The sequence below is a fragment of the Sinocyclocheilus rhinocerous genome, unplaced genomic scaffold (genome assembly GCF_001515625.1).
Source record: "Sinocyclocheilus rhinocerous isolate Xijiao unplaced genomic scaffold, SAMN03320098_v1.1 scaffold484, whole genome shotgun sequence".
Taxonomy (NCBI): domain Eukaryota; kingdom Metazoa; phylum Chordata; class Actinopteri; order Cypriniformes; family Cyprinidae; genus Sinocyclocheilus; species Sinocyclocheilus rhinocerous.
The window spans coordinates 146,775-160,871 of NW_015658063.1; the positions used below are offsets into that span (position 1 = coordinate 146,775).

General features: G+C 36.2%; 1 protein-coding gene across 2 annotated transcripts in view; it reads right to left on the minus strand.

Annotated features, from left to right (window-relative positions):
* LOC107722074 (translation initiation factor eIF-2B subunit gamma-like) overlaps positions 1–14,097 on the minus strand; it is a 38,573-nt gene that overhangs the window by 14,042 nt on the left and 10,434 nt on the right. The window contains exons 4-5 of one of the 2 annotated variants that reach the window (XM_016530299.1): positions 10,188–10,347; positions 9,790–9,901 (exon numbers count right to left, since the gene is read on the minus strand). In XM_016530299.1, the coding sequence (XP_016385785.1) occupies positions 9,790–9,901; positions 10,188–10,347 (272 nt within the window). Of the gene's footprint in view, positions 1–9,789; positions 9,905–10,187; positions 10,348–14,097 lie in introns of both variants that reach the window. The other variant, XM_016530298.1, reaches the window with a different exon arrangement.

Consider the following 14,097-nt stretch of genomic DNA (forward strand, 5'->3'; position numbering starts at 1 on the left):
TATATATATATATATATATATATATATATATTGCCTTCCATAAGTATTGGAACAGTAAAGACAAAATTGCTCTGCTTGCTGTGGAGTAAAGAGATTTGCAAATATGATTAAAAGATGAATATGAGACAAAACTACAGATTGTCACATTTTATTAGCTGTTTCAACACACACGTTTTACCAAATAAAAAGGACAGAACTTTTAGAGTTCATCCCACTATCTGATGTGAGCATAAGTATTGGGACAGCTGAACTTAAGGCAGATTAAAAGATTAAAAGCTATTATTTAGTTGCAGATCTCTTGCGTGCAATCAGAGCAGTGAGTCTGCGACTCATAGACATCACCAGACTCTTGGTCTCATCCTTTGAAATGCTTTTCCCAGCCTTTAATACAGCCAATTCCAGCTGTTGCTTGTTTAGGGGAGTTTCTGCCTTTAGTCTCCTCTTCAGCTGGTGAAGTTCATGTTCACTCGGATTTAAATCTGGAGATTGATTTGGGCAATCCAAGACTTTACATTTCTTTGCCCTGATAAACTCCTTGACTGAAATGGCAGGGTGTTTTGGGTCATTGTCCTGATGCAATATGAAGTGCTTCCCAATGAATCTGGTGGCATTTTCTTGAACATTGGTAGCCAAGATGTGTCTGTACACTTTATGATTTGTCTGTCATCAACTGCTGTTGTTTTTCTCAGCTGATCAGGTCGTTGTTGGTTGCTGATGTCACCGGTGGTTTCCAAACTCTTGATTTCTCATGCCCTTTGTTTTTGCTATAGCTCTAATTGAGTTCCTCTTTTCTTTTAGCATCCCAATTGCTTGCTTTTCTCTCGAAGTCAGCTCCCTCATCTTCATTCTGGTTTGTGTGTGTCGTCATCGAATGCATCGAATGATCATTTTACAGTCTCTGCACTGGCTACCTATTAAGTTCCGTATCAGTTACAAAATATTATTACTTGCCTATAAGGCCCTTAATGGGTTAGCTCCTGCGTACCTAACTAGTCTTCTACCTCGCTACAATCCATCACGCTCCCTAAGGTCGCAAAACTCTGGACTTTTGGTAGTACCTAGGATAGCAAAATCCACTAAAGGAGGTAGAGCTTTTTCGCAATTGGCTCCCAAACTCTGGAATAGCCTTCCTGACAACGTCCGGGGTTCAGACACACTCTCTCTGTTTAAATCTAGATTAAAGACACATCTCTGTGGCCAAGCATTCAAATAATGCATCTCATAATCTTGGACTGCAGTTATATCTGATCAAATGCACATTATTATTCTTTAGTTTGGGTTAAACAAATCAATTTTGCTTGGTTGGAACAGCAGCTACGCTAATTATGTCCCTATTTGTTTCTCTGTTTTTGCCACACAAGCTTCAGTCTGGATCCAGAACACCTGAGAAGAGATGATGCCAACCCCTCAGAGGACCTCAGATGATGCCAACCCTGAAACAACCCACCAGATCCAGTCTGTATCCAGATCAGATGGTCACTGCAGTCACCCGGATCCAGTACGTATTCAGACCAGATGGTGGATCAGCACCTAGAGAGGACCTCTACAGCCCTGAAAGACAGCGGAGACCAGGACAACTAGATGAGCTCAGATAGGGGGATGAAACTCTAAAAGTGTTGATCTTCTTAGTTGGTAAAACATGTGTGTTGAAACACCCAATAATAAAATATGACAATTTGTAGTTGTGTCTCATATTCATCTTTTAAACATAATTTACAGATTTCTGGACTCCACAGCAAACAGAGCAATTTTGTCTTTACTGTTCCAATACTTATGGAGGGCACTGTATGTATATGTATATATATATATATATATATATATAGAGAGAGAGAGAGAGAGAGAGAGAGAGAGAGAGCTTTTCAGTACTTCAAAAAATGGCTAAAAAATGTTAAAGCTATACTAAGAAATTATGTAATTCATTTAATTATCAAATTCAATGTATTCAATATAATATTTGTAATTAATATTTTTAATACATTTAACTAAGTTTTTTTTTTTTAATTAATCAGTCTTTTCACAAAAAATCTATAGTATCTCAATATAATCTTAAATATTAACCATAAAAACCATTATTATTTTATAACTTTTTTGTTATTTAACATGTGTTTATATCATTGCTATCTCTGCAATCCCATTTGGATAGCTGGCAGAGTTTCAATGAAAGTATTATATGTCTATAATTATATAAATATGTCTGTCTATATATACATACATACATACAGACAGACAGACTTCTGACTACTGCCTACTCAGACTTTTGAACCCCACTGTACACTCCCACCCATTGTGATGCACCGCATGCAGGCTTCATGCCGGACGACCTGTTGTAAACACAGAACAGGAGGGCCCTCCCACCCCCCGTGACATTTATGAAGCGAGAACGTAAGAGAACCATCTCATCTCTAGAGCTTTACTGTTTCCCTCCAGCGGATAACACACAGAGGCTGAAATGCTGCAGTGTTTGTTCACCCAAATGTCGAAAACAGACTGGCTGTGTGTAAATCAGAGCATGTGTGCGTGTGGATACATTAGAAATAAATTATGATGACACTAAGCTGTTCCGTTAGCCAGCAGTGGCTGGATTCCTGAAAAGCAGGAAAAAAAGTGCGTGCGGAGACAGAGGAACGTTCAGATGTTTTCGACTACATATGGCACCAATGTGCTCGGCTCACACACGCAGACTGCAGGGAGAGATCCAGAGGAGGTGAGGAATGAACAAAGGCATGACACACTGATTTATGGGAACACCCAACAAGTGACATCATGGTCTGGCACCTGCGGGCAAGAGAATGAGTGAATCAGGGAGAACGATGAGTCGAATGAAGGAGTGATGAGTAACAGATACAGATCCTTGTGGTTTCAGAGGAGGAATGAGTGTTAAAGACCGGGGAATAGAAGGTCAGGAGGAAGACGAGACTGCCAAACAATGAGGAACAGGTGCTGTTTATGAAGTACAGACACTACAAGGATCACAGTGCAAAACATAACTACGAATCAACTTTTCAGCCAAACTACTCACTTGTATTGGAAGTTATAAAAATGCTGTGAGTGGTTAAAACATGTTGCTATGCCTTCATGAAATTCAAAACCCCAGATATAGCTCAAGTCCCTCCTTCAGTGAAAGTCTAGTGGGGCAGTGGTTCTCAATCTGGGGCCTCAGAAAACTTCCAAAGGGGGGCACAGAATAATTTAAAAGTATTTGAATTAATAAATTATTATTATCATTATTATTATTGTTGTTATTATATTAATCTAACTCTAATCTAAATTAAAATGTTAAATTGAATCATATTTCTTTTGGTTTTACCTCAACTATTGTTTTTTTTTTTTTTTAAGAACTTACTATTCTGGAATTCAGAAAATAAATTATTATATTAAAATAATCTAACTCTAAATTAAAATGCTTAAAAACGAAGCTGTAAACTGAAATCATATTTCTTTTGATTTTCCCTCAATAACTATTGTTTTTTATTTAAAACATACAGTTCTGGAATACAGAACATAAATTAATATATTAAAATAATCTAACTCTAATCTGAATTAAAATAAGAAAAGATGTAAAATGATGATGATGATTATTATTTCTTAAAACTATAGTTTTTATTTAATAAATTACTATTCTGGTATTCAGAAAATAAATTATTATATTAAACTAATATAACTCTAAAATAAAATGCTTAAAAAATGAAGATGTAAACTGAAATCATATTTCTTTTGATTTTGCCTCAATAACTATTGTTTTTATCGAATAATTTATTGTTCTGGAATTCAGAACATAAATTATTATATTAAAATAATCTAACTCTACTCTAAATTAAAAACGCTAAAAATAAACAAAATGAGATTGTAACAGTAATCATGTCTTTTTATTTTCTCTCAATAATACTGTTTTATTGAAAAACACACAGTTCTGGAATACAAATTTATAACGTAAATTTATGAACAATAATTTCAATATATAAATTTTTTTTAAATAACACGTAATCAAAATTAATGATAATATGGTCTAAATGTGGGGTCTTTGAGTCAAAATGTTAAGAATCTATCCATCACTCATCTATGGGATTGTTTTGGAAATAAAAACGTTGACCTATAGTGCTCATATGGGTGCCACAGGTTCAAATCCAGCTTGCAACATTGTGCAATCCAGTTTCCCCCACTTCCCATTACTTAAGGTCTCCTGTCGGTGTGATAAGAAAGAGACAAAAAAAGTCAGAATTTGCTTAAATAATTGTAATCTTGAAGCAACTGTCATGAAATGTCATTTACTGTAATGGTCCAAGTTAAAACTCTGCTGTAAAACCAAATGTCTGCGACATTTCCATCAATCACATTCCCTCGCTGTCTGCTCAAGCTGACAAGGATGACAAAAATCTGGGAAAGGCCTCCAGGGTTGTGAGTGACTCACACTATTAGTTTTAATGGCTTACTACTATAAAGCCCAGCACAAAGAGCAGCGTTACAGCACAGTGAGGTCATATATTACAAAGTGCGCCATCGAATGAGCCCAAGCAAATTTATCCAGGCCTCTTTGAGCCCGGATGCCCCGCAAGACGCGAGGCCTTTGTTCTGCGCTCACTCGTCTGAATCGGCGGGGTAAATAACTAACAGACTGACAGTGGAGGAGAAAGACAGGAGCTGACTTTAGATCTGATGGGTTGGTAAATCTTAGCACAGGACATATGGCTCACACCTTCCCCTCAAACATCCTCAGTCGATCTGGAGAGTGTAATGTTTGAGCAGCGTGTTTAGGAGGGGGAGCTGGATTGTGCGCAATGTTAAACACTGCTCCTCATTCGCTTTGTTAAAGCTGCGAGTGTTTAACAATGCTAACATGCCTTTTCTCTGAGCCGTCTGAGAAAGTTTACTACTTCCATAGCTGTCAGACTGAGATACATGCATGCTTCCTGTCCCATCTAGTCATTCTGGATTTGTGTCTTTTAAAAAGTATAAATCTAGTGTGTTATAGTATGTAAGAGCTGGAAAATTGTGAACCAAGAGTCAATGAATATTTCATTGTGACATTTTACAAACTGATCCCTACTATTTTGTCACGTATGCAAGGGTTGGTCTTGTTTTTGGACCACCAGATCAAAATATCCCTTTAAAATATAATCTGTAAATAATATGATAATAATGAGATTGGAACGGGGGCCGCAAGTGTTTTTATTGATAACTAATACTGAAAGTGAGAAACAGTCCATTTCAATCATTGTAATAAAGCTGATAAAATAAAATAAAATAAAATAATGAGAAATGCTGCCTTCACAACTAAATTAAATAAAATGTTTAAAAAAGTTCTAAGTTTTAAAGTATTAAAATTACTAAAACTGAAATAAAAAATAAATTCAAGCTAAACAGAAATATACAAAAAAAAACATTTAATAATAAAGACAAATGCATAGAGCAAACTGAATTAAATTTAACTGAACTTAAATTAAAATAAACTGAAATTATAAAAATGGTAATAAATACTATAAAGGCCGGGACACACTAAGCCGACTTCAAAGAACTAGCGGCGACGAAAGCCAACGGTGTTGTCGCCTCACGTCGGCAGCGTTGGACCAAAAAGCTGCGCTCGAACACACCGCACAGACTACAGCCGACGGCAAACTAACACGTGCGTTCTGCACATGCGTGAGAGGAATTAACTGTCTATATCAGCAGCTATCAATACTATATATTCGTCATTCAAAAGGAGAAAATGAAACAAAGATATACGAGATAAACGCAGATATACGAAACGTAAACAAAGCAGCACTTGCTTACCATTTTGAATATCAGTAACGTTGATAACTTTAATAAATTTTAAGCGGCTCATGTTGTATGAAAACATTTGCGTATTAGAATGATTGGGAAAGATCACAAAACATTTAAACAGTCTTCTGTCTGTACCGCCTTCATTTACGTGCTTGTTTTCATCACTTTCGCTTTAATTCTCGGGCACTGACTCTAGCCCGACAGTCGCTCGCCGTCGGCCCGACGTTGGCCAATAATAGCATATAAATATTACTAAACAACACTAACACAATTTCAGAGAAAATTGAATTGAAAAAATAAAGATCAATGTGACTGCAATCTGTAAAAATCAATTCCAGTGGCAACTAACACTCCATTTTTAACGGTTTCTGCTACTAGACCGCACAAAGATGGAGACACCAATCTTCAAAATGTGTTCGTCTCACATTTCAACAGTCTTTGACCCTAGAAACACAAAAGGACTACCGGCAAGTTTTACTTCAACACTGTTAGTGCCTCTTTTGATGATGCTAGAAATGCGTCGGTCATTGCGTTGCCACATCTGCCAGCTCGCTTTCAAGCTCTGCCTCATGCTCTCACACTATTCAACTAAATCTCAGGCCAAATTACAAGACAGCGCAAAGTAAATCGCTAAATCTGCTCAAAGGATTTTCCAACCAGTGCAGGACTTGTTTGGTCTAACACAGATATTATAAATTGGACTGGTCTAAAGAGGCAGGATTCTGCATCAATCAAATTTCTTCCAACACTTTCAAAGTGACTACTACATAGCTAGCTGTCAACAGCCTGACGGAGAACATGAAGAGTGTTTGTGTAAGAGGAAGCATTCTATTCAGCTGGCGAATTTCACAGCGTCACGGACCAGGCAGGAGATCATTTTGTTGCGTATTAGGTGAATATGTGCACTGTGGCTTGAAGATTCTCTGTCAATCACTTAGAGAAGTGAAAAATGATTTTGTAAGATAAAAAAATGCATTTAAAAATGGCAGACGCCATAAGAGTAAACCACACTGAGAAATGAGCATGACCCAATTTGTCTATAACTTCAAAGGGACTTATATTCATAGAGTCACTTAAATTTGAGCAACTTGCAGTGTAAGGTGACGACAAAGTGCTTTAACTGTTTAAAGCAATCAAGAGATGCTTTCCCCAACACATAACTTACATTACAATTAAGCGTACATTTTCATTTTGAAACAAATGGTATAACCATGTATAGCTGAACAAAACTATAGCTTTAACTTCAAAACGTGTATGCATACTTAGAAACCTAGAAATGAGCAACAAATTAGATTAAAATATTAAGCATAAAAATTAATAATTCTGTCATAATTTACATACAAATTTACCCTCACATTATTCGAAACTGGTATAACTTACTTTCTTCTGTGAAAAATCAAAAGATATTTTGAAGAACACTGGGCCCAAACAATTTCGGAGCCCACTGACTGTCACTGTACGGACGGAAAAAAAAGATTTTTTTCCAAAGTATCTTGGTATGGAACGGCACTAAATTTTGGGTGAACTATCCCGTTAAGCCATAATAACACAGAGAAGACAGTGTTTTTACAGGTCTTATAAATAATGAGGACTGGCTTAACACATGTGGACTGAACATATAGGCTTCGCTGTGCCTGTATAAACACACATCCAGACAATGCCAAGACTCAGAGACAACTCAGACAAACAGAGCAGTATCTGAAGTACTGTTAAACATTAGCAGACATCTTTCAAACCGCACTGAGAATTCCTGTGTCCTTCAGAAGAGCCCAAAAAAGAAATGGCCAGGTCATATTCCACCCAACATCAAAAACATGAAAAAAAAAAACTTTTTTTTTTTTTTTTTTAAATTGTGACATTATTATGGAAGTTTTTTTTCACCACGAAGTAAAAAATAGATAATTTTAATAATAATAATAATAATAATAATAATTATACACTTTTCCCCCTCACAATTCTTAAAATTGCCTTTTTTCAGAATTTCAAGATATAAACTCAGAATTATGTGATATAAAAGAATTGTGAGATAAAAAGTCACAATTACTTTTTTTTTAAAATTATTTTCAAAACAACTATGCATTTTTTTTGTAATTCCCAATGATTCTTTTCATTAGATTCTCACATTACACAGCATTTATTTTTACTACAGTAAACAATAAAAAAAAAAGCTTCTAGCTTTATTTTATATAAAATAATTTCTTTTTTAAGTTCTTTATTTTGGGGTGAGATTTGCCTCAAAATAATTTTTTTTATTGTTTATACTTTGAATATGTGCTTATATTGTGAGAATATATTTGCATTAGGCTGGTGTGATAGATACATTACCAAACGTCAGATTAGGCAGTGTGTTCATTCTCCCACTCACCAGACAGCATGCTAACAGCTGCTGCAACCCTTCTATTACTGAACAGGATTTACAGTGGCAACGACTCCCCAAATTATTTATGAGCTCCCAACACAGCCGCATACGGAGCCCTATCACACAGCTCTCCTACACCCAGACCCCTGATCACCCACCACAACCAGCAATGGCAGGACCTTTGGCCTCCAGAGCCCAAAGCACAGGCCCCACGCAAGGTGCTGACAATCTGAGGAGCCTTTCCAACATCAGGCCTTAAACACAAAAATGACAGCATCAGATAAAATTAAAAGCGCTGAGAGGAAAGACGGGAGGAGTTATTAGGGCAGTTCAAACTAAAACAAGACATTGAATTTTTTAAATATGGAGTCTACCCTGATCCAAGCTTTAATTTGTCACAAAATGCAGATTTCATTAATAACAGTTGGCAAATAATGCTTTTATTCATGCATTAAATTGATCAAAAGTGACAGTAAAGACATTTAAATGATTACAAAATATTATATATATATATATTTTCTATTAATCTAGTAATCAAAAATTTCTAGTAATCAAAGATTCTTAAAGTTAAAGAATCTTAAAAAAAAAAAAAAAATCAGTTTCCACAAAAAATAAAAATTAAATAAACAGCAGCAGTTTTTCAACATTAAGGAAAAAAATTATCTTACATTTACATAAAATATATTAAAAAGAAAACAGTTACATTATATTTTATATTATATTTATATTCATATTTTAAATTGTAATAATATTTGACAATATTACAATTTTTACTGAATTTTATCAAATGAATGCAGTTTTGGTGAGCATAAGAGACTTCTTTCAAATACCTTACCGCCCCCAAAGTGTACACACACACATACTTATACATATACATATATATATATATATATCACCATGCAATCTAGTCACCAGTGTATTATGCATCATTAGCAAAGTATAAGCTATTAAATTATACTGTTTAAAAAAGATAATACATCTGCACTAAAGCATGGATAAAACGTCCACAGATGAGGAGAAAATGGCTTCTGAAATTAAAGTACTCATACATTAAACACTCATCAGATAAAATAGTCTAATAAAATTTATTTTCACATAGTTCTGGGAAATAATACACACAGATCCAAAACCTCAGACAGAGAAAATCCAAAGAAAAGAGAAAGCAAGTGAGAAAACAGTAAAAGAAAGAGAGCAGAAACGTAAAAGTGGGTCGGGAAGGGAAGAAAGTTGAAAAACAGTTAGGATCAACAGTTAAGAAAGGCAGCTGCCTGCTAAAACAGAGTTGACAGGCAGCACTTATGACAGGCCTGTGTAGAGGAGGCACCAGTTTTATTAGCCAGCCCACAAAAACAGCAGGTCATTGCCCCGTGAGGCCGCCATTGTTCTGAGGAAGCAGCACCACTCTGAAGGCAGTGGCTTTAAATTCTATTTAGACCAATCAAGTCAGATTTTCAGCATAAAAAAAGATAAGCACAAGAACACAAAATGGACCAATGCATATCCCCTGAACACCAAGTCCAAAGTATTGTACAGCAATGACCTATCTGTTTTCATTAAAAGGTCAGACCAACATATTTGGGTTCTCAAAAAATGAAATGAAATGAAATGAAATTAAATTAAAATTAAAAAGTTAGACTCCAGGTTAGACCTGAAGTGACGTTGACACTTACTTGTGCATGATGGACTTCCGGAGAACAAGGCCTTCCTCCAGGTCTGCCTCATTGGCCATGAACAGAAGCCTCTTTCCCGTGACGTCCATGCCTACAAAGTCCCGCTGCTCTCCTGCCACAAGGCACAATTCCAATCTGTCATAGCAAACTCATAAAATACGACAGCGGGATATTGTACAGTCAAACTGTATTTTAGCTCAAGACAGATGGCTAGTCAACAACTTGGATGATCTGCAGGAATGCAAAATAATACAGTCCACTGGGGTGCGTTTTTTGTTCATATTGGGAAAAGAGGAAATGATCAATAAATAGGTTTTGGAAACAGTGCAACAATAGCATTCCGTTCAAAACCACACCATCTTTTTCCTGCTCAATCACGTTTGTGTGAGTGATGGTACCTGCTTTCTTCTTGCCCTTTTGGCCAGGGACAGTCTCTGTGAATTCATGCACTTTGCTCATGAGCATCGACAGGGTGGCGTTGTGTGCACGAAAGAGGTCCACAACCTCATGCAGAGCCACATCCGTTATCAAATCACAGCTCACCACCAAGATGTCTGTCTGTGGGAGAGAGAAAAAAAACACAAATCCTATTTAAACCAGCATCAAGACAGAACAATCCAGCTTTTCCACCAACAATTTGATTAGAATGTCCACTGGAAGGGTGATGTGTTCCCTACACACAATTAGAATGATTACTTTTAGGTTTTGAAATCACCAGTTGGGTTGAAATACTTGAATAAAAATGGTTCCAATTTGTTGTTTTGTGCCAATGGGCAAGTTTTTCAAGTATTTGCTACAGACACTCAGCATCTTCCTTGTTCCTTTGAAATAAAAGAGTCAGAAATACTATACAGATATATTTGTTCACAACATAAAGCTCCCAACCCAGGTCCATCCAACCCAAACTAGTAATTAATTGTCACAGCTGTAACGTCACAACCAATGACAACTGCAATAATATTACCACCAACATTTATATAAATAGCAATTTAGTCTTCAGAAACTAAATTGCTTATATTAATTACATATGTGACCCTGGACCACAAAACCAGTCATAAGGGTCAATTTTTGGAATAAATAAGCTTTCCATTGATGTATGGACAATATTTGGCCGAGATACAACTATTTGAAAATCTGGAATCTGAGGGTGCAAAAAAATCTAAATACTGAGAAAATCGCCTTTAAAGTAAAGTAATTTTGACCCATACAATGTATTTTTGGCTTTTGCTACAAATATGCTCATGCTACTTAAGACTGGTTTTGTGGTCAAGGGTCACATATTAAAGAAGCTAACATTGTTCTAGGAAATGGAAGACGCATGGTACTAAGCTTGGAAACCGAAAAAGTAAAAAAAGGTGGGACAAAATTCAACAAGTGCCAGTGTTCCTGGAGCACAACTTGTGCTGAATGGTCAAATTAAGCTTGGTAAGGTTATTTTTATGGATCGGTTTCATCTGAAACAGTTGGGATAGACTACCATCAGCATCAGGTCAATATTTCACACCTCACCAACAAATTTCCTCAGCTTGTTAGGTTATTATTTTCTATTTTAGCCCTACGTACAGACTACTGACTGGCATGCCGATCTCCTAAAACTGGCTGGTATATTAAATAAAACCAACAACAACCAGGTTTTCATATATTCTGAAGAAAAAGAGGTTTCTGCTCATACAAAACACTGCCACAATGCTTCAGATGACACTTTCATGGCCTAATGTTCTCCACTTCATGTATGAAGACTCTTGACAATGGTCACAACAATAAAAGAAATGTTTATAACATGACACGAGAATGATGTGAGAAAACGAGAGACCCAATCTCTCAAAAAAAAGCACTGTGCTCTGCCACAGTTTGCGTGAGTGTGTGTATGAGTGAGCGCAGGCATGGAGGGGAACCCAGCGATAAATCCTGCTCTCCTTTGCCATTGTTTCTGTTTGAGTTGTCTGGTTCCCATCTGGTCTGTCCATCACAGGCCTGTGGATAAATAAACATGGGAGCAGGAGTGGGGAACAGCCTGTTAGAGCGTGCCTGGCTCAGGGAGAGCTGCATGCCTCATTGGGGAGGCCCAGGGAGAGGCCCTGCCGTGACGCTGTGCTCTGCTCCGCTCCGATAAAGTTCCGGTTCTCTTGTACTGGCCCTGGGGCAGAAGGCCCAGGAGCCACCGGAGCACACATGCCCAAAAGATAACAGTGTGCACAGCACTGTCTGTTTAGAATGAGCTAACTGTGCTACTGAGGAAGGAGAACAATCCCTCCCCATTGACCACTGCAAACTCAGAATGACTTCAAGCTAATGCACATATGAAACCTCAACAAACTCACAGCAAAGTCAGAGCCACACACAATCCGCATTCATGTTTACATATTCTGCACTGAACTGGAGGGGGGGTCTATGAGAATCTGCATTTATTATTATTTAAAAGACATTCTTTGGATGATAGGACTCTCAAAATCATACAGAAATTTCAAATTTCAAAAACAGAAGAGACATCTATATTTTAGAATTACTTATTTAAAATGCAATGATATAATAATCAGTGTTGGGGGTAATGCATTACAAGTAACGCGAGTTACGTAATCAGATTACTTTTTTAAGTAACTAGTAAAGTAACGCATTACTTTTTCATTTAGAAGGAAATATCTGAGTTACTTTTTCAAATAAGTAACTCCAGTTACTTTGTTTCCATGTATTGACTGACAGCTCTGGTGTTGCCATGTTGAGAGAAATCAGGAGTAAGTGCAGAGCGTTGTGTGTGAACATGATCAATGCATTACTTTTAAAAGTAACTTTCCCCAACACTGATAATAATATAATAAAGAAAGATTTATATAAGATCAAATTCAAAAACCTGACAAGCCACATTCAAAGCAGTTGTACAATAGCCGATACACACGCAGACCTCTGATCACACATCTACTTAAATTACTACATTGCTTGCCAACCATAAACTGTCTAGAGTTAGACTAATGAACTACATTACTTGGCAGCAGAACTGTTTATTCTAATTATTTATATTGAGCATATCATAATACAGTTGCCAGTGTTTAATTAAAGTAATCAGACCCGAGGGGCTGCGCCTTTCAGCAATGTCTATCCCAGTGGTTCTCAAGCCAGTGTTATTTTAGTATCATTGAAATACTATTTTAGTTTTTATTAATATATTGTATTAGTTTTGATTTTCATTTCAGTTAGTTTTAGTAATGTGTTTTCTTTTGAATTTTTTACAACTTTTTTTTTTAGTTAGATATTTTAGTTCATTAAGTTAAAATTAAAATTAAATATTGCCATGAATATGTTGAGAATACTGAGATATTAAACATGGAGAAATATTGCCATGGACACTACCTGAAATAAAAGAAAGTAAAATAAGTTTAAGTCCATTTTTGAAGGCCCCATGATTTTCCAGATTTTCATGATAAGGAATTAAAGGAATACAACAATACAATGTTTACCTGATAAAATATTTTAACATTTGGCATATCAACAAATAAAAAAAAATCATTAAAATGCCTATTTTATTAAATTTACATGACTTTCGCAGGTCAAGAAACCACACTTTTAAAATTATGCTACCTCATATATCTAGATTTTCCAACGCCACGAGAATCATGGCTCTTCAAACCATGAAAAAAAAAATATTTCACAAAAAGTTTTTTGTTTTTTTTTGGGGGTCAAAGTCATCTTGAGGCCCCCTTGGAAGTTTGCTGAGGCCCTGGGTCCCCAATTTGAGAGCCACTAGTCTGCCATGACTTGTAGCTTTATTTTATAAATTATGGCCCTATGAATTCTGCAAATACCTCTTATCTGTGGGTGCACATTTCATGCAAGTCTAGCTAAAGTTGAAAGCAGGAGAATAGCAAGTGTTCGGTAAGGGGAACAAACCACCTGTCCAACTGAAGCGAAGACCCATGGTGGTAAATGGGAGATTTTATTGACCCTAAAACGCCAAAATCCTTCTTCCAGAATTAGAGAAGTAAAAATTGAAAAATATATTAATTGTACACACATTTTACACAGTTTTCCCATTGACTGAATTACAACGGTAGTTCACACAAAAACAAAAAATCTGTAATTGACTCGTATTCATTTTTCAAACTAACTTTCTTCTGTGGACCACAAAAGAGATATTTTATAGAATGTTTTTGCTCATACTGTATAATGAAAGTCAGAGGATCCAAAACAACACAGAGACCATTTTCAAAATGTGATCTTTGGCATGCAAAAGAATAAGAAAGACATTCAGGTTAGGTTAACATTTCTTTTTTATTCTTGGGTGAACTATTTCTTTAAGACTGGTCACTGCTGTGG